Here is a 22,288-nt window from a genome sequence, read left to right as displayed (position 1 = left end):
CCATTAGCATCATGACAAGGGAGGGAAAAGACACTATGGTAACTCAAGCATTATAGCAGGGACTGTTTCAAAAACTTGTACAAGTGCATAACTGTAAAAGTTTGTGTACATTTCCCACATACTAATAAGTTAGGCTTGAATTAGTTTTTCCCCTAAATATATATTATAATAAATTCTAAAAATTTAAATTAAATAGAAAAATTCTGATGCAAAAACATTTAAAAATAAAAATCCCAGTTGACTCTTTAAGCTTTATTTAAAACTCTGGTTTCCATATGAGACTGATATACTTAAAACTGATATACTGGCTAACAAATATAATAAATTGGTGTTAATCATTCCAATGCTTTCTCCTTGAACTGACAGATTACAATCACCATTGACAGAGAATCCAAGATGCACAACTAAATTATTTGACAGAAAAGGACAATAAAACCTATTCCTAAATTAAGTTTACTCCTTAAAAAACAAAAAACAAAATACTTCACAGTGTATAACAATTACCCTGTATATTGTAGATATCAATGAATGATTGACTAGGTAAATAATGTATTAAATAAACTTTTTTTTAAAAGTCATAATCTACCATTTAGAGTTTCCTATGTGCCAGGCAACTACCTAATTGTGTTACATGCATCTACTCATTCGACATGTAACCAAAGAGATACTTAACAAACAAATGCACTTAAAAAAAAGCTCTATAAAAATATTCACCAATTTTTATATTCAAGAGAAATAGCAAACTATCAAAAAATAACATTTGTTGCAGAATAGTGGAAATAATGTTTAAAAGCAGTACAATTAGAAAACAAAGTTTTAAAACTAGAAAACGGTTTTAAAATTATACCTATTTTTGTTTTCTACTGACATCTCTTCTGAACTTTTGCTTTCTTCTTTAAAATACTGGCCTGAGCTGGATGGATTAGCAAAAGTAGATATGAAAGGCCCCAGAGACTGAAAAGCTGCTTGGCGAACCTAGGAAGAGAAAAAGGACAATTTAATAAAGGAATCGTTTTTAAAAAGAATTATACACACACACACATTATATTTAATAACCTACTTTCAAATGCCAAAGTATGTTTAGGATAATAATAAAGCTTTTCTAAAGGAAGCCCAAATTCACAACTTTAGCTAGGATTGAAAAATTCTTACAAGCTATTTTCTCTGGCTGGGCGCAGTGGCTCATGCCTGTAATCCCAGCACTCTGGGAGGCCGAGCTGGGCAGATCGCTTGAGTCCAGCAGTTTGAGACCAGCCTGGGCAACATGGCGAAATCCAGTCTCTACAAAAAATACCAAAGTTAGCAGGGCGTGGTGGCGCATGTCTGTGGTCCCAGCTACTCGGCAGGGCCTGAGGTGGAAGAAGCACGTGAACCCGTGAGGCTACGTCTGTAGTGGGCCGTGATCACACCACTGTACTCCAGCCTGGGTGACAGAGCAAGACTGTCTAAAAAAAAGCCCTCAAACACCACATACACCAAACAAACAAATCCCTACTTGCTCTGTTTTACTTTCAATTGTTTTTATCCTCTCTTGAATGTCTGAACCATGATAATCTAAGTATGAGATACTATAAAACATTTGCATAGAACAAAACTAAAGAAAGTCCTGCTGTGTTCTCAAGAACAAAAAGAATAAGGAAAACCAAGAGTGCCACGAAGAACATAAAAATCAATGAAGTCAACAAAATGTGATAAATACATTTAATGTTTTCAGGTAGGAAAGACTTTAATTTGTTCACTACAAGGAAGCAAGACTGATGTACTAGAAATATAATGTTAACTTAAAATATATGTCACAAAGATCTCGAAGCATAAACTATTGTTCTCGATGACTGTCTCATGTAGGAGGGGTGATAAAGAAGTTACAGAGGCCGGGCGCGGTGGCTCAAGCCTGTAATCCCAGCACTTTGGGAGGCCGAGACAGGCTGATCACGAGGTCAGGAGATCGAGACCATCCTGGCTAACACGGCGAAACCCCGTCTCTACTAAAAAATACAAAAAATTAGCTGGGCGTGGTGGCGGCGCCTGTAGTCCCAGCTACTCGGGAGGCTGAGGCAGGAGAATGGCATAAACCTGGGAGGTGGAGCTTGCAGTGAGCTGAGATCCGGCCACTGCACCCCACCCTGGGCAACAGAGCCAGACTCCGTCTCAAAAAAAAAAAAAAAAAGTTACAGAATTTCACTTCATGTCATATTTTTGAAAATGAGAAGTTTTATGGAAGGAAGGATGGATGGACACAATCAGACAAAGGCAACAACAATGGGAAAACTGGTATGTTACTAAAACCTTGACTTTGCCACACACCAATTTCCCTGAAGTTTAGCATTCCTTTTCCTTTGAGGCAGGTCTCGCTCTGTTGTGGAGGCTGGAAAACAATGGTGCTACCATGGTTCACTGCAGCCTCAAAATCTTTGGCTTAAGTGATCCTCCAACCTCAGCCTCATGAATAGTTAGACACCATAGGCATGTGCCACCACATCCAGTTACTTTTTTTTTTTTAATTGCAGAGATAGGGCCTTGCTATGCTGCCCAGACTAGTCTTAAACTCCTAGCTTCAAGCAATCCTCCCACCTCTGTCTCCCAAAGAGTTAGGATCATAGGTGTGAGTCACTGCTCCTGGCTAGCATTCCTTTTCTTAAAAAAAAAAAAAAAAAAAGGCATAATACCTTTTTCAAGTTTAAGATAATTATATAGTAAGCATGATTTTTACAAAAGCAAATAAATGTAAAGCATATTGGCCGGGCGCGGTGGCTCACGCCTGTAATCCCAGTACTTTGGGAGGCCGAGGCGGGCCGATCACAAGGTCAGGAGATCGAGACCATGGTGAAACCCCGTCTCTACTAAAAATATAAACAAAATTAGCCGGGCGTGGTGGCGGGCGCCTGTAGTCCCAGCTACTCAGGAGGCTGAGGCAGGAGAATGGTGTGAACCCGGGAGGCGGAGCTTGCAGTGAGCCGAGATTGCGCCACTGCACTCCAGCCTGGGCGACAGAGCGAGACTCCGCCTCAAAAAAAAAAAAAAAAAAAAAAGCATATCTATTATTAGTATTTACTTACTCTTGGAGAAGCATATATAAGAAATGACTCAATTGGTTTTTTAAAAAGGCTAGAATTATATACACGAGAGAGAAAAGAATAGCTCGTATGTGTGTAAACTAAGGGTTTTCTCCTCTTCGTAAGTCACCAAACATCACTTCCATAAAAGGATAAAAGGTCACTTCTAACACTGTATGCATGAATGTAATCTTCTCTGAATATTGTTAAATCTCTGAGCTTGTTCCCAATAAAGGACATAGAAAACTTAATTTATCTAAATCATTAGTTTACCTTGTTGTTAGATTAGAATGAAAAAAGTTTAATGTGGAGGAAAGATATCACCTTAGAGTGTCTAGTAAGAGTTAATTAAATCCTACTATTAATCTACCTCCTTGATTTCACAAAAACAGAAACTGGAATCCAAATAAAATGACTTCTTCAATGTTACCCTATAGTTACAATGAAATCAGGACTAAAGTCCAATTTTAACTCTCCAACACACCCCACTGCCTGTAATTGAGTAATTTTCCAACACTATAAAAATATTTCTACTTTGAGCTATTCCTCAAAAGAAACTGACTTTAAGCTACTGCTTTTACTAGTTTCAATGACTTTAAGAAATAAACAACTAATGATTTTAAACAAAGTTTCTGGAAACCACTAAAAAATCCACAAGTCACTCAAAGAATAAATATTAAAGAATTTCAGAAATAAAATTAACTTTTAATCCAATTTTAACTTTTGAGAAGAGATAATACAGATTATAACCTTCCCGAAATGGCTTAACATTGTTCAGACAAAAGACTATCTTGTATTTTTTTTTGCAACTAAACAGGCATAGTTTTTACGTGTGTGTGTGTGTGTGTGTGTGTGTGTGTGTGTGTAAAATAAGCATAAGATACATATTATTCTCAGACAGGTGCAGCATATACAGTCCGCCCTCTGTATCCACAGGTTCTGTGGGTTCAACTAATTGCACATTGAAAACATAGTTAGATCCATGATGGCTGTGTCTGTACTGAACAAGTACAGACATTTTCCTTTTCATTATTCCCTAAATAATACAGAATAACAATTACTTACATAGCATTTATGCTGTATTAGATATAAGTAATCTAGAGATGATTTAAAGTGTACAGGAGGATGTGCACGGGTTGCATGCAAATACTATGTCATTTTATATCCGAGACTTTTGAGTGTGTACAGGAGGATGTGCATAGGTTACATTTGAGTATCCTCAGATTTTGGTATCCACAAGGGGTCCTGGAACCAATCCACGGATACCAAGGAAGAGCTGTACATCTCTAAAATGACTGACACATCCATATCCTCAAATTAATAGGAACTAATGCATGTTACCAATCCAAACAATGACCAAATACATAGCTTCACAAAGAAAACTTTAAGTAGGCTATGTTAATCTTTTCTAACAAGCCGATACAGGATATAACAAAAACATTAATATAATATCAAGGCTTAACGAGTCTTGCCCTCTACGTCAATTTTGTTTTGGGAATGAATATGCAAAGGTCCTGAGACTGATCTCTGCCATGACCGTGTGAGGCGCTCAGCTGGGCCACTTCCCGGTGAATTGAAAATTATAAAACAATAATTCAAAGCCCCTGGAAATGACCGAGGAGCAAGCAGCCAATGAAGGGATATCAACTCAAGGAAACTGACAAAATGTAGTACACACCGTAAAAACGCGGAGGCTCTTATTTTTTTTCTTTTTGAGACAGAGTCTCGCTCTGTCGCCCGGGCTGGAGTGCAGTGGCCGGATCTCAGCTCACTGCAAGCTCCGCCTCCCGGGTTCCCGCCATTCTCCTGCCTCAGCCTCCCGAGTAGCTGGGACTACAGGCGCCGCCACCTCGCCCGGCTAGTTTTTTGTATTTTTTAGTAGAGACGGGGTTTCACCATGTTAGCCAGGATGGTCTCGATCTCCTGACCTCGTGATCCGCCCTCCTCGGCCTCCCAAAGTGCTGGGATGACAGGCGTGAGCCACCGCGCCCGGCCGACCATTTCCTCCTTATACCACCTCCAGAGAGGTGAGGTGTGAGACTGCAGTGTGCTGTGGCCAAGCACACTGGGGTCTGCTCTCCCGCAGCTCCTGGGCACAGGCTGCATTGCTCCAGCTACCCGATGCTGAGGCCCAGTCCTGAGTGACAGCAGCTGAGGGGTGAGGCTCCTTTCTTCCACCCTCCTTTGGGTGTGGCACACTGAAAAGACTGGGGCCCCAAAAGCCACTGGTCTAGCTCACAGGGTGGTGAGTCCTCACCAGGAGAAAGAAGCCAATGGAACCTCAGGCTGCTGCCCTTCCATACCTACCAAGCCCCTGTCATACCAGCGTGACTATGGGCAGACCCAAAGCTGTACCTCCTAGAATGGGGAAATAGTCTTCACTCAAGCATTCCAGCCAGTCACTAAACAAGCAAATAATGGTAACAAGCCCCATGGGGGAGCGAGGACAACCAGTATCAACGTTACTACATATATTATCTAAAATGTTCAACTCTCAACAAAACATCACAAGGCAGGCAAAAAAGAAAAAAAAAAAAAAAGAAAGAAAGAAAAAAAAAAAAACCTCCATACATTAGGGGGATAAAAGAGACAGGCAACAGAAACTGATTGTGAGAGCAATTAGATTTCAGACTTAAAAAAAGACTTCAAAGTAGCTATTATAAACATGTTCACAGAACCAAAGGAAATGATGATTACAGAAGTAATGGGAGGTATGGTGACAGTGCTGCATCAACTAGAGTATAACATCGATAAAGAGAAATTATAAAAAAGAACCAGATGGAAATTCTACAGCTGAAAAGTGCAATGACTAAAATAAAGTCAATACATGAGCTCAACAGTAGATCTGAACTGGCAGAACAAAGAATTGATCTACTGAAGATAGATCAAGAGAGATTATGCAAGCCAAAGAATAGAGAGGAGAAAAAATGAGGAAAAATGAAAAGAGCCTCAAAGAAATATCGGCCACCATTAAGCACATTAACATATATACAATAGGAATATTACAGGGAGAGAAGAGAAGGAAAAATATTTGAAGAAATGTTGGCTCAAAACTTTTCAAATGTATAGAAAAACATAACTTACATAACTAGGAAGTTCAATCAACTCCAAGTAGTATAAACCAAAAGAGCTGCACATACGGATATATCACAGTAAAAATTCTGAAAGTCAAAGGCAAGGAGAAAAATCCAGAAAGCAACAAGAGAAAAATGACACATCCCTTACAAGGGAACCCCAATATGATTCACAGCTGACTTCTCAGCAGAAACAGAAGAGGTCAGAGGCAGTGGCATAACACACCCAATCTCAAATTAAGCAAAGCTGTCTTTCAAAATCGAAGGTGAAATAAAGACATTCACAGATAAATGAAAACAGTTGTTTGCAGAACCATATTAACAAGAAATACTAAATTAAGTTTTTCAGGTTGAAAGCCATTTACCCCAGATGATAATTCAAAGAAGGAAGGAAGACCTCTAATCCATAACCTAACCTTCTGCCTAAAGAAGCAAACTAAAAGCAAGCAGAAGGGAGAATAAAGATTAAAATGGAAATTAATGAATAATAGAAAAATAGAGAAAACCAAGGAAACCGAAAGTTGATTCTTTAAAAAGCTCAGCAAAACGGACAAACCTTTAGCAGACTGGCCAAGAAACAGAGACAAGACTCAAATTACTCAAATAGGAAATGAAAAAAGAGGCATTACTACTGACATTACAGAAATTAAAAGATGATAAAGGAATCCTACGTATAACCATATACCAACAAAATCAGGTAACTTAGATGAAATGTACAAAATTCCTAGAAAGATACAAACTATGAAAACTGACTCAAGAAAAAAACACACAACAGACCTATAACAAGTGAAGAGACTGAATTAGGAATTTTGAAACTATCAGCAAAGAAAAGCCCAGGCCCAGACGGCTTCACCACTGAACTCAACCAAACATTTAAGGAATAATCAATACCAATTCTTGAAAAACTCTCCTCAAAAATAGTAGAGAAGGGAACATTTCCTAACACATTTTATAAGACCATTATTACTCTGACAAAACCAGACAAAGGCACCATAAGAAAACTACAGACTAATATCTCTCATGATAAGGACACAAAAATCCTCAACAAAATACTGACAAACTGAATCCAGTGACATATAAAAAGAGTTATACACTATGACCAAGTGGGACCTATTCCAAAGATGGAAGTGGTTTAACATCTAAAAATTAATTAACATAAAACATCATGCCAATTAAATAAAAAACAGGACTTAAATTTGTCAAGAAATTTTTGTCCTGTTACAAAAAAACATAAAAACTGTTAATATAGGAGTCTTTCTACTGTCTATTCCTAAAAGTATAAAAAATAATATATCTTAAATTTTAAGTTATTTCTTATGAGGTCAAAATTATGTTTGCTTTAAAACGGACACAAATGTATTATTTTACAAAAGTGATAATCAAAACCCTACCCAACGTGAAGGATCACTGATCAAATTAATAAAAAGTGCTGATAATTTGGTCCGTCGGATTTCTTGACATGTTGCACATGAAACTGCCATGAAGCATTCAGCACAAGCCTTTCGGACTCCCCATACATTATCAGAACAAAGCTGGAAAAATCTGGGCAGCTATGTGAAAAGGAAAGAGTCTTGTTAGTTGGATAAAGATAGCAGATTTCATTAGTTACTTTGCTTTCATTTTCTGCTTTTTTTTTTTTTTTGTCTGTTTGTTTTGAGACAGAGTCTCACTCTTTTACCCAGGCTGGAGTGAGGTGGTGCGATCTCGGCTCACTGCAAACTCCGCCTCCCGGGTTCAGGCGATTCTCCTGCCTCAGCCTCCCAAGTAGCTGGGATTATAGGCGTGTGCCACCACGCCCAGCTAATTTTTGTATTTTTAGTAGAAATGAGGTTTCGTCATGTTGGCCAGACTGTTCTCGAACTCCTGACCTCAGGTGATCCACCCACTTTGGCCTCCCAAAGTGCTAGGATTACAGGTGTGAGCCATCAAGCCTGGCCTCAGTATTTTAAATATTGGATTGTCTTAAAAAGTACGATCTATTAGTATTTATACTCAACAATTTTCAATCAATCACATCTAATTTATAACTCAACTGGCTATGCAAAAGCACTCTCAACAATCATAGCTTAATGTTATACAAGCGCTTGCCCCTGAACTTAATTATTTTGCGTAAGAGATGGCTTCAGAAACTCTTTAGGTATGGTGCCTTATACATCAAGTATATGCATCTTGTGTACTACTTAAAACTAACTTGCTATACATTTAATATGCCATCAACATTCTTGAGGGTTGCAATAAAATTAAAGATTCGGTTGAATAAGAATTGATTTGCTTAACAGAAATGGAAGAGGTAAAAACAGATCAATGGTTCTGAAACATCTATATTTTTAATAAATATCAAAAATATAATTCAAACGCCCAGATTACAGATATTTAAACTCCTAAATTCAAAGTTATTATCTTTCTGGTTTATATTCATGGAATTGTGTTAATAAAACTTTGAAGTAAATGTGTGCATTTCAAACTTTATGTACTACTTTGTAACACACACTGTTTACTCCTTTATATCTGCAATACTTACCAACATTTCTTCAGTAGCTTGCTGGCCAACTACACTGCAAATATCTCCAAAATTGGCAGCACAGACCTGACAACAAAAGCATCACTGACATTTCAAAATATTACACATAAGGTTCTTCTAAGATAATCTTTTAAATGTCATGTATCAGTACATTAACCACTAGCACTGTTTTTAAACAGAAGAAAAAAAAACGAAAAAAATACCTTTCGAACGTGAAACATTCTGCAATCGCAGCACATCTCACAAAACCTAGGGAGGATAAGACGCTCTGTAATGTCCTTCCCAACCATGGGAGCCATTTTGCACATTATCTAAAATAAGTAAGAACAAACACACAACTGAAAATATCAAGTAAGGCTCTTTCAGTTAAATTTAATAACTTAATAAAAGCATATAATTTAAGGGAACAAAATATGATATGGCATCATTATACTATATACATCACAGAAAATATTCATAGCCAATTATTAATTTCATCTTATTTATCTAAGCAGGAAACAAAGGCAGATATTAACCACAATCAATAAAAACAACCCATAAATACTTCATGCCCAGTAAACCCACAGAAAATCCTAACAATTTCATTTTTGTCCAGTTTCCATCTTATTACTACTTCATCATTTTGCCTGGTAATTTTAAAAGCAAAAGAAACAAAAACCTACATTTTCCCAATTAAAAACATTAGTGACTGTTCAAGGGGAAAATTACCCCCAGGAAAGATCTAGATTTAGCATATCTGTATTGCTAAGAAAATAATTCAGTCCTTGCCTTGAAAAGCACCCTGTGAACTAAAGCTCATACATATCAGAACCAAGTCCTGGTTTTGCAAAGCTTCAGTTCCAGGGAAAGCATGAACACAGTTCTGATACAGGCATGTTTCAGCTAAAAGCAGGCAAAGTGAAGGATTAACTTTATTTGAAAACTGGCCCTCTATTTAGATACATTGCTCCCGCAGTTAATACAGAAAGAAATGGGATAGCCTGTCGTCATTTAACAATTCTATCAATTGCTAGACTGTACAAACAGGACAAAATAAAGAAGTAAAAGAGATACATAAAGATTGCAAAGAAAGAAAGTTCTCTCTATTCAAATATGACATGGTTGTCTACATAGAAAATCAGAAGGAATCTACAAAGAAGCCACCAGAATAAATAAGTATGTTTAGGAAGGTTGTAGGCTATACAATAGACTACAAAAATCTATTCTATTTCTGCAATGAACTGGAAAATTTAAAAACAGGATCATTCACAGAAGTACTTTTTAAAAAATATGAAATTGAACGAAATACACTCACGAACTTTCTGCTGAAAACTACAAAAGATTAAACATATAAATCAAAGACCTAAATAAACAGATCCACCGTGTTCAGAGACTGTAAAACTGCCATTCCCTCCAAATTGATCTACAGATTCAACACTATCCCCATGAAAATCCCATCATGATCAGAACTGGAGACAAGGCCTGCATCTCCTAAATCCCAAAGCCAGCTTTGTTTTTTGAATAAGCATCTCCATGCTCTAGTTAACAATTCAAAGTTATGCTGTATATCACTGATGTAGCATAACTAAATTATTTAAAAGTGAATTATTTTATTAAGAAATTAGTTTTTATTAAGAAATAATTATACCTTCTCTACCAAGACAGAGAAAATATGGAAGCCAAGGAATATAAAACATGACCAAAAAACAAACACAACTGTAAGAGAATCATGAGATTCCTACTACCACTGGATCTAGTTTTTAAATTTTTTATTATAATGTTTTACTAATTTCACATTGCATTGAGAATGATAATACAGCAAGTTAAACAGCTCAATATAAACCAAAAAGTAGGCCAAGACCAAAACTGACTTCCTTCAATGAAAAAATCTTAAAGTAAAAAAAGAAATAATGATGTTTTGGAACTAGGAAGAAACAAACGGTGGTTATACAACTTTGTGAACATATTAAATGCCACTAACACTTTAAAATGATTTTATGTCATATAAGTTTCACTTCAATAAAAACATTACTGAAAAAGTAAATTTATTATTAACTGGTAACTGAGTATCTAAAAATAATAGATTCAAGAAATTCTTCAAGGGAAAGAGACTAGGAAGATCATCTAATTCATCCCACTAATGATAATCCAGCAGCACTACATATAGTGTAATTTTTAAAAAATATCAACAAAGATGCAACCATATTATTTCAGGTTTAAGGAGTGAACTCTTACTATCCAAATAGATTTGAATAAATTTGTCATCAGAATTACTACTATCCGAACTCAGGAACCACAGATGTGAATCACAACAGATACTACTCCATTCTAATTCATGCCCTCTCATGGCCTTCAAGTAATCAGAATATTTGCAAACCATGTCCAAAAAACCCAGAATCTTCCTATTACATTTGACTTTATGATGTGCATAATGGCTTAACAATCTGTACATTCTTCTGATAACCATCAATGATGTCATATATCCTGGGAAATGTACTTGCCTGACCATCCTTCCCAGAAAGACCATACCTGTCAGAGCAGGAGCCAAGTATTATTTTATTTCCACCGTGCTTACAATGCCTAGAAAAGTGCTCAATACCTACTGAAGGGGTTCAAGTGTTTCTTCGTTCAATACAGGGTTTTTAAAATTTTAACTGCATGGATAAAATAACCATTTCAGTTTTCCATTTTGACATAATAATTTACAATTATTTATTGTTTTCTTATTGTTTGCAGAAGGTACATTTTCCTTTGTAAGCATTTATGTCCCTTTCTAGCCCTGAGTATATTTCAAATTTAATGATTTGTGGCAACTTTAACAGAAAAATGTTAAACAAGGTAAAGCAGCCTTTTCTCTTCTTTTTTTTTTTTTTTTAGACAGAGTCTTGTCCTGTCAACCAGGCTGGAGTGCAGTGGAATGATCTCCGCTCACTGTAACCTCTGCCTCCCAGGTTCAAATGATTCTCGTGCCTCCGCCTCCAGAGTAGCTGAGATTACAGGCATGTGCCACTACACCTGGCTAATATTTTTTGTATTTTTAGTAGAGATGGGGTTTTGCCGTGTTGGCCAGGCTGATCTCAAACTCCTGGTCTGAAGTGATCCTCCCACTGTGGCCTCCCAAAGTGCTGGGATTACAGGAGTCAGCCACTGCACCCAGCCCAGCCTAATTTTTTTTTTCCTTGAGGCGGAGTCTTGCTCTGTCACCCAGGCTGGAGTGCAGTGGCCTGATCCTGGCTTACCACAACCTCCACCTCCTCCCAGGTTCAAGTGATTCTCCTGCCTCAGTCTCCCAAGTAACAGGGACTACAGGTGCACAAAAATTAGCCTGGCTAATTTTTGTATTTTTTTAGTAGAGCCAGGTGTCACCATGTTGCCCAGGCTGGTCTCAAACTCCTGATCTCCAGTGATCCACCCACCTCGGCCTCCCAAAGTGCTGGGATTATTAAAGGCATGAGCCACCGCGCCTGACCCCAGCCTAACTTTTAATAAGCACCTCTTATCAGTCACATTTTGCATAAATGGAAAAATGCCATTTGACTTACAGCCACAGCTTCTGTTTTCACATCATCATTGCTATCTGGGGCAGTCAGCTCTATGAGGACAGGGCACACTTTGGTCTCCACATCAAATCGTTCAATGAGCTCCTGCTCCAGCAGAGCCAACAAAGCTGCCTGACTTGTTTTCCTCACCTAGGAGAAAAAGAACACCACAAACAAAGCACATATGCGACGTGACAAAATTCTACCACTTGACTTTTATAAACAAAGATTTCTCATCTCAAAGGGACCCACAACTGGCAAAACTCTGCAAATAAATGTTTGTGTTTCTTTTCTTCAACTATTACAAAGACTACAGAACCTGGTAGATTGTGTTATAACAGAGGAAGTGGACAGAGCCATCCTGGTAAAAGGTGCCTCACAAAGTAACAAACATTTTGAGGGACCCCTAGGAGGTTACCAAGTGAGAGTGCAGTTACTAGGCAGTGTCTATAATAATTAAAGGGATCTACTAGATTTGTCAGACTCTAAACACATCTTGTCTAAGAAAAATGTTCGTTTTTGAAAAACAGTAACCGAGTTAAAGAGGAAAAAAAACATTCCAAAGAGAACACTCAGGCTAGGCTATTCTCCATATATTACACTACATGAATTTCTTTTAAGAACATATAAATGGTACTCTTACCTGATTATTCTGATCTGCAAGATATCTAACCACAATAGGTAGTAAGAATTTGGAAAAAGCGTATGGTATTGAAGGCCGGTTTTCTTGACAAAACAGTGCGATGTGAGGCACCTGTTCCATCAGCTCCGCTCTCACAGTTGGTTCTATTGAGATAACAGCAATGTGAGCAAACATGTTCTCCTGCAGCAACAAAACCTTTATCTGGACTTGAGGATACTTACGAAGGCTTTGGATTTTCATCTTCAAAATATAAAGGACTTGGGACAACATCCTTTAATTCTGCAATCCTTTTCAGAATCATACACAGATCAATCCCATGAGTCAAAGGAGGACCTTATCTTCAACCCAAGCTTCTGTTGTTCACAGTATGCACTGTGTATCTAACCATTTCTTAACAATAAATTTATTCATCACCTACACTGTGCCACACTGTGCTAGGAGTTAAATATCCTATCTGATATTTACATCAATACTGTGATACATACATAGTATTATCGATAAATTCCACTATTTAAGAACCTATAGGACAAGTCATAAAAACTAGTTTCTAATCTCAACTTAGTCAATAAATGAAAGATACATAATTAGACTTAACTAAGACTAAAAATGGGTAAATGAAAATTAAAGGTGACAAATATTTTTTAAAAACCTGAAAAGATGCAAGTGCATATGGCAAATTTAAATGTGAGAAATATGGCATTTCAAATCTCTGGGCTTCAAAAAGATGAAATGTCTAAGAAGCAGTAGTACGAAAATCAGCTAGTTAGCACAGAACGAAAGTACCTACTGCACATCATACATAAAGACTAAAAGTACTAAAAGATAATATTAAATGTTTAATCTTGAGATGGGAAGACAAAATCCAAAAATCAACCATAAAACCAACTAATTTTACTTTATAAAAACTTTATTATAGGCTGGGTGTGCCTGTAATCCCAGCACTTTGAGAGGCCGAGGCGGGCAGATCACTTGAGGTCAGGAGTTCGAGACCAGTCTGGCCAACATGGTGAATCCCGTCTCTACTAAAAACACAAAAATTAGCCAAGGGTGGTGGCACATGCCTCTAATCCCAGCTACTCCAGAGGCTGAGAGACAGCAGAATCACTTGAACCCGGGAGGTGGAGGTTGCAGTGAGGCAAGATAGCGCCACTGCACTCCACTCTGGGCGACAGAGCAAGACTGTCTCAAAACCAAACAAATGAAAAAACTTTATTATAGATAACAGATACGATACTCAGTTAAAAGGCAAAAAAGCCTGGGAGCATATTCATGTATAACAGAGTATTAGGAAGTCAACTACACAAAGAACACACTGTTCAAATAAATACTAAGAAAGACAATAAGGATATAAGTAGGCAATTCATAGAAGACATGCAAGTGACTGAAATACAGACAGACATGATGGATTATCAGTAACAAGTCATTGTATTGGACCTAACTAGAACTTTGGTACCCATTACCATTATGCATTATTAAAATTACATTAAATATGTATGAATGTGTCTACTAGGATTTCAGATCTCAACAGAGAAATCAACATAGCTTTAAATAGAAAATCTGGTATTTTACAAAGCTCAGAATCTTATCAACAAACCAATATCTGGAATTTCTATTATACTGTTGTACCATGTGAGGTTGGCCAGATATGAACAAAATAGAGTGTTTCTGTTTTGAAGAAAAAAGTAAACATACAGGCCTCTGCTATTCTCATGGATCCTGAATTTTCTAAGTTAACACTGAAAACTGCTTATATTTTTGAAGCAAAAGGAGGACACAAGTTATGGTTTCAGTTAAAAATGAAATAAGCAACTTTTCTTTCTTCAAAGCCCTGCTTAGGCAAATAGACTAATGGGGCGGGGGGGAAGCCCAGAAACAGACACATGCATGTATAGACAACCGATTTATTACAAGGTGAACTGGGAAAGATAGCCTTCTCAATAAAGGGTATTGTGTCAACTGGCTCCTCACATTAAAAAAAAAAAAGAAAGAAAGAAACTTGTCCTCCACTTCATATCATGCGCATGAATAAATTCCAGGTGGAATACAGATCTGAATGTCAAGGCAAAAAACAACAAGGCTTCTCTGTGTTAGAGAATACAGGAAAAGATATTTATTATGACTTTGAGATTGGAGAAAATCTCTAAGAAGACAAAAGCGGCACAACTCATAAAGGAAAAGCACTTCTCTTAAGAAGCATTACTATGAGTACAAACACAAGCCACAGAGCGAAAAAGGTATCTTCATTACACATAAACAACATAGGGCTCATACGCAGAATGAATTCCTGTAAATCTGTAAGAAAGTGACTGCCAATTTTTTAAAGGGAGAAGAGACTTAGACATTTTAAAAAAGAAGCCGGGTATGGTGGCTCATGTCTGTAATCCCAGCACTTCGGGAGGCTGAGTCGGCTGGATCAAGTGAGGTCAGAAATTCAAGACCAGCCTGGCCAACATGGAGAAATCCCAGCTCTACTAAAAACACAAAACTTAGGCGGGCGTGGTAGTGCGTGCCTGTAATCCCAGCCACTCGAGAGGCTGAGGCAGAAGAATCACTTTAACCCAGGAGGAGGAGGTGGTAGTGAGTCCAGGTCGTGCCACCGCACTCCAGCCTGGGTGACAGAGTGAGACTCCATCTCAAAAAAAAAAAAAAAAAAAAAAAAAAAAAAAAAAAAAAAAGGATACCCAAAGAGCCAGTAAGTATATAACCAGGTATGGACTTCACTGGCTATTGAGGAAACGTAAATTTCAACCACAATGAGAAACCACTACACGTCAATCCATTTCAGGGGAAAATAATAAAAGCAGATGGTAAATTTTGGGGAATAAAAAAATCAGGATAAAAGCTAATGAAGGGGCCGGGCGCGGTGGCTCAAGCCTGTAATCCCAGCACTTTGGGAGGCCGAGACGGGCGGATCACGAGGTCAGGAGATCGAGACCATCCTGGCTAACACGGTGAAACCCCGTCTCTACTAAAAAATACAAAAAACTAGCTGGGCGAGGTGGCGGGCGCCTGTAGTCCCAGCTACTCGGAGGCTGAGGCAGGAGAATGGCATAAACCCGGGAGGCGGAGCTTGCAGTGAGCTGAGAACCGGCCACTGCACTCCAGCCTGGGCGACAGAGCGAGACTCCGTCTCAAAAAAAAAAAAAAAAGCTAATGAAGGTAAGGCAGAAGACTGAAAGGTTCTCAGCTGTTTATTTGTCTAAACAAAGGATACATATTTTGCTCACTTCAGAGCTATGTTATTATTCAATAGTCTTTATCTTACCCAGACATCACAATAAGCCCAGTCCTACAAATTAGACCTCAGGGTCAAATCCTCTCTCTTCCTCACTCTATCCAGAGGTTAGCCTTGGAATCCCTCTTAGCACTTCAATTTCTATCCAACAATTCATCCTTATAACAATTAACTGGCTGGTCACGGTGGCTCATGCCTGTAATCTCAGCACTTTGGGAGGTTGAGGCAGGTGGATCACTTGAGGTTAGAGAAGTTCCAGACCATCCTGGCCAACATGGTGAAACCCCTCCTCTACTAAAAATACAAAAATTAACGGTGTAGTGGTGAACGCCTGTAATCCCAGTTACTCGGGAGGCTGAGGCAGGAGAATTGCTTGAACCTGGGAGGCAGGGGTGGTTGCAGTGAGTGGAGATCACGCCACTCTGCTCTAGCTTGGGCAACAGAGCAAGACTCTGTCTCAAAAACAAAAACACCCAATTAATTGGTATAGTCTTCCAATTAGTCTTCTTGTCACCCATCTTTTTCACCATATCAGTTCATACTGCTACACTACACTGCTCTAAATCACAAAACAGGCAAAGTCATCAGCATGCTTTGTTATAAACCTTTACAATCTAGCCCTCACCTACCTTATTTAACAGCCTAATTTTTCTAACCTGGAAACTCAGCAGGTTAGTCTCATTGTCAGGTTGGCCTCATTGTTGACCAAATGGGCCACAATCCTGAACTCCTCTGTCTTTTCCTCTCCTGGGTACGCCCTTTCCCTCTCTATACCTCATCATTCTATCAAACCCAATGTAAATGTCACTGACTTTCTGAAGCCTGCCCCGATCCTTCCCACTGTAATTTATTGTTTATATGTTGGCTGCATTCACTAAACTGTTAATTTGACGGCAGAAATCCTTGTTCACCTTAATGACTGCTCTAGCATTTAATCTAGAACCTGGTATAGAGTATGTACTGTTTGATGTATACTGAATGAATGGAATTATGTCAATGGAGAAATTTACTATGAACTTACCAACGTGAGAACATATTTTAAAACACACACACACACCCACACACTTACCAAAAAAAAATTCTAGAGCTGGTAAACAGATAAAGGAAAACACAAATCCATCCTTAAAGAGTATCTGTCTTTACTAAGGAATATAACCATAATAGGCTTAACAGTGCCATGAATTTACATTGTTATTTAACTTAAATCAAATTTAAAAAACAAGTAAAAATTATGCTTGATGAGACCCCTCCTAAAACCATTTTAGAACAAGCATATACATAAGCAATTATGTACACAAAGGTAGACTATTGTTCAGTTAAGCCTATAAATGTTGTGCCCACCCTGTAAGAATATTAGGAACATTTAAGGCTTATGTAAACATTTAAAATATTCCCATTAAAATGAACTGTTCATCAAAAGATGAGCTTGTCTAAAAATTAAAAGATGGGGCTTGCTGAGATGCCAAAAATCTTTTGTCTGTCAGAGATGGAAAATATACTTTAATAAAGATAATAGATTAAGGAAAAAAGTTTTAAATTTTTGGATTGTTTCTAAAATCAAGTATAAAAATATGCTTAATATTACCTTAAAATAGTTTTATGTGTTAAGTATTAAGTATATTTTACTACAACAAAAGATATAATTATAAAAACTCTAACATCACCATTTTCTAAGCCTCAAATCAAATTTACCTCTTTCTTAAGCAGACTTTCTTATTTTCACTTTGGAGATAAACCAGGTGTAGTTTTACAAATGGTTAATCAACATTTTTTGCAAGTGAGAAACCACACAGAAAGCAAGCTTTCTATATTTGCCTAAAACAATTTATAGCCTCCTCCATCTCTTTTAATGTATTCAAAATTATTCTAGATATTATTAATCCTAAAATATTAATATACATGATGCAAAACAATGTTTTTAGACTTGTTTTGATGAGAAATTTCTAAAATTAAACTAAATGAGCCTACTGTAAAATGTCCAGGTCTTAGTAACAAATTTTACTTTTGTTGTCACGGATGGGTTTGATAATTACTTAGGAAATATTTTAAAGCCATCTCATATCACATTAATATTTTCATTAGTTTTTAGAAACATAAATTTGGTCAAAGAAACCTTTCTAGAACAGAGTAATTCACTTTCTCCACATAAACATATACCTGAATCATCGGCCAATCTGCTAATTCTTTCCAAAACAGCAATACAATCTCTTTCATCATCGCAGACTTCCCTCAAGGTATCCAGCAAACTCCGGGCCACCATTTGTCTACACAGAAAAACAAAATTACCTATGTTCAATGGCATCAACAGCTAATATCCAGAATTTTATTTTTTTGAGATAGGGCCTCATTCCTGTTGCCCAGGCTAGAGCGTAATGGTGCGATCATGGCTAACCGCAGCATTCACTTCCCTGGCTCAGGTAATCCTCCCACCTCAGCCTCCTGAGTAGCTGAGACTACAGGCGTGCACCACCACACCGGCCTAATTTTTAAATATCTTTAGTAGAGATGGGGTTTCACCATGTTGCCCAGGCTGCTCTCAAACTCCCGTGCTCAAGCAATCTACGTGCCTTGGCCTCCCAAAGCGCTGGGATTACAGGCATGAGTCATATCGCCTGGCTGGTATCTAGAATTTTAAAAGACAAAATCTATACATTTTCTAAGAAATTTTTTTATTACATTATTAAAACATATATTAGGTCTATAATTTTCTAAGTAGCAAATGGCAGTATTGATTTTATTTTAACAAGATGAGACTGAGTATTTACAACTTTTTAAAAATCTTTATCTAACTGATTTGGCAAAAAGTCACCAAAAATTCATTTCAGTTGTCCTTCAATTATAATGAAAAAACATTCATTATACAAAATGTTATCCTTACATATTTTTAATAGTATGAGTTTTGTATAGCTATACCCAAAAAATCTGAACAAAGACTTTTTGATTTCCCAGAAAAGTGTGATATAAGTGGTCTGGGATCACGGCCGGACAAACACAATGCAGCAGGAAGAGTGCTGGCTCTTGGTCACGGCCATGTGACCCAATGACCTTGAGCATCACCTGTCACACAGCAGGTATACAACATCATGTGTTGAAGGAATAACGTACTTCCCAATAAGCAATTTAGATGAATACCAAAATTATGTCCAGTGGCAGAAAAGCAATGGTAAGTTTTTTTGCAAAGAAAGCGTGTTGTATGCTTACTAGGATCAAAGAATAAACAAGTACAAAACTGCTCATGCTATGATTACGAATGAAACTTGGTGACTCAGATTGTGCCTGTTAATAATACCTCCTTTAAAATGGGTACTTTCATCTTCCCTACTGAAGTTAATAAAACTGCCCTTCCACTTCCACTTTAACAAAAAGAATATGCACATACCTGTTAAATACGTTCTCACTTGCAGCATACTTGTCCAATCTCCCCAGGGGTGTCAACATTTCATCTTGTGAGACAAAGTCCAGGGCTGAAGGTATAATAATCACATCAGACTCTGAGCTGTAGTCATCCACACCAACTATCAGAGACATCAGAAATACTCCTTATAACACTTTGAAACTAAAATGTACCCCTTGCCTGTCTGAAGCAGTAAAAATCTGTTTCTGGAATGGTACCAAAAAAAAAAAATCACAAGAGACTCTCAGAATCAATCCAGAAGCCACAAATAACTAAAAGATACCTCCCTTTCCTTTTTCTACAGATACTTTCTACTTGGCTCTATAAGCACAAAGTTCTGCTTGGCTCTAAAAGCACAAAGTTCTACTTGGCTCTAAAAGCACAAGCGTCAGAGGCTACAGAAACTCAGTATGCAGGAAACAGTGATCAGAGTCTTGAGAACATATTCAATCAAGACACTAACAACTTGTAAATAGACACACAAAAAGTCTAGCACTGATATAGTTAATCCTGCAATGTAAAAGATAAAGCTAATGAAACTGATATCTAACTTCACTTAATAGAGGAAAGCTAAAAACACTAGTATATTTATATTCACTAAACAAATATTTATTAAATACATTTGTGCCAAGTACTAGGGTAGTTGCTGGGGAAACAATAATGAAAATACTAATGTTTCTGCTTTCAAAGAGCTAATATTCTACATAAAACAATCTACTTTAAAATGATCATTGTTGGCCGGGCGCGGTGGCTCAAGCCTGTAGTCCCAGCACTTTGGGAGGCCGAGACGGGCGGATCATGAGGTCAGGAGATCGAGACCATCCTGGCTAATACGGTGAAACCCCGTCTCTACTAAAAAATACAAAAAACCAGCCGGGCGACGAGGCGGGCGCCTGTAGTCCCAGCTACTCGGGAGGCTGAGACAGGAGAATGGCGTGAACGCGGGAGGTGGAGCTTGCAGTGAGCTGAGAGCCGGCCACTGCACTCCAGCCTGGGCGGCAGAGCAAGACTCCGTCTCAAAAAATAAATAAATAAATAAATAAATAAATAAATAAATAAATAAATAAATAAATAAAATAAAATAAAATAAAATGATCATTGTAATAAAAGTATGTATTAATACAAACTAGAAGGCCAGACACCCATTCAAGCTGCAGGAGAAGAGAAGATCAAGAAAGAATGGCTAAAAACTAACCAAAAGATAATTATTTCAAAGGAACCAAGCAATGAGTGAAAGTATGATTAAACAGCATCTACTACCAAAGGAGTCAAGGAAGAACTGAAAGGTGCCCACTGAATTTGGTACTTTTGTGCCAGGCTGTGTGACAAGGGCATTTTCCACTGTATGAAAGCTGAGAAGCCAAACCTGACTGAAGAGGTAAAGGAAAATATAAGAAAGTGAAGACAATGAAGACAAAATATACTTCCCAGAATTGTGGTTGTGAAATAGTAAACTGGATTAGATTACTAGCCAGGGCATTCAAGCAAAATAAAGATTATTTATTCTGTTTTGTTCCTAATGTTTAAAAGAAGACAAAGATTTGCACATGGTTATATAATGAAAGTAAATAGTCAACAAATAAACATAAATTGAAGTTTTAGCAATAAGAAAATATTACTGATGGAAACACCATGAGGCTTGGAAAGGATGGGATCCAGAGCTAAATAAAGAACCCTTCAACGGCTACAGTTCAGGGCCTTTCCCAAGGCCCTAAGAGTTTTCCAAGAAATTTTTCTTATTATTTCCTGGCACTTCCTATTCTATCCCCTGCATTACTTGATTTACTTTCTCAACAGTGCCTGTCAACATCTGGTAATATTAGTTGTTTTACTTATTGTCTGTCTCTCTATAGTACGTTATCGGCTCCATGAGGACAGGAATTTTTAGCCCATACACTGCTTCATCTCCAGGATATTTCCAGGCACAAAGTAAGCATTTAAGTATTTTTGAAACAAATAAATCTGTTCATCAGTCACAATGAGATTCTTTGCTCCTTTAGCTCTTTTCTTAGGAGAGAAAAAGAAAACCACCTGAGAAACTCCTCCCAAATTTTGCTATACGAGTGACAGACAAGATTCATCATTTCCTAATGAAAAGTTATTGCTATTAGGGCATTTTAAAATGCTTGTTTTTAAATTAAATGTGTATATACCATGGGACCATCTTACAGAACTGACTACTTTAAACAGACAACATCGTTTTTACTCCCAATAGAACATTATCAAAAAGAGACCACAAAACACAGCACAGTCCCTTTTGTTAAAAACAAAATAACTTCTGTATTTAAAGAACACTTAAACATGGTCTTCCACTTTTGAAAAGGATGGATTAACAGGAACCAACTTAACCCTCACACCTTAAATGGTAAATAAATAAATAAAACGACAGAGCCAGGCATGCTGACAGTGTCTGTAGTCCCAGCTACTTAGGAGGCTGAAGCAGGAGGACTGCTTGAGCACAGGAGGTCGACGCTGTAGTGTTCTATAACTGCATCTGTGAATAGCCACTGCACTCTAGCCCCTGAGAAACACAGTGAGACCCCCATCTCTTAAAAAAAAGATAACACATATGAAGTCATGGTATCACACTGACAAAAGACAGTACTGGACAGTGATCTCTGAGGAAGAGAGGACAAATGAAATGAGCCCTATATTCTTCCAGCTAACTTCCTGGAAATAATTTCCAGAGCACTAGGAGGGTCCAAATATAATCTCAGCAGACTCCTTGAATTGAGGAGACAGAGTTGAGAATTCAGGGAGGCCAAGGCAGCTAGAATTGGCAGAGGAAGAGTATCAGAGAGGAGGGACCTTCACAGAGCAAGAACTTCAGAAAGCTACAGAAGGTCCCTT

The 22,288-nt window shown here is 37.7% G+C and overlaps 1 protein-coding gene across 4 annotated transcripts in view; it reads right to left on the bottom strand.

Annotated features, from left to right (window-relative positions):
* The window catches only part of PPP4R1 (protein phosphatase 4 regulatory subunit 1), a 73,103-nt gene that overhangs the window by 30,177 nt on the left and 20,638 nt on the right, over positions 1–22,288 (bottom strand). For 2 of the 4 annotated variants that reach the window (XM_030926141.1, XM_030926140.1), the window contains exons 3-10: positions 19,424–19,508; positions 18,202–18,308; positions 12,810–12,952; positions 12,170–12,316; positions 8,852–8,959; positions 8,649–8,714; positions 7,519–7,677; positions 848–975 (exon numbers count right to left, since the gene is read on the bottom strand). In XM_030926141.1, the coding sequence (XP_030782001.1) occupies positions 848–975; positions 7,519–7,677; positions 8,649–8,714; positions 8,852–8,959; positions 12,170–12,316; positions 12,810–12,952; positions 18,202–18,308; positions 19,424–19,482 (917 nt within the window). In that variant the 5' untranslated portion in view covers positions 19,483–19,508. Of the gene's footprint in view, positions 1–847; positions 976–7,518; positions 7,678–8,648; positions 8,715–8,851; positions 8,960–12,169; positions 12,317–12,809; positions 12,953–18,201; positions 18,309–19,423; positions 19,560–22,288 lie in introns of all 4 variants that reach the window. The other 2 variants (XM_030926139.1, XM_030926143.1) reach the window with 2 other exon arrangements.

Source organism: Rhinopithecus roxellana, chromosome 21 (assembly GCF_007565055.1).
Source record: "Rhinopithecus roxellana isolate Shanxi Qingling chromosome 21, ASM756505v1, whole genome shotgun sequence".
NCBI classification, from domain to species: domain Eukaryota; kingdom Metazoa; phylum Chordata; class Mammalia; order Primates; family Cercopithecidae; genus Rhinopithecus; species Rhinopithecus roxellana.
This window is presented reverse-complemented; position numbering and strand designations above follow the sequence as displayed.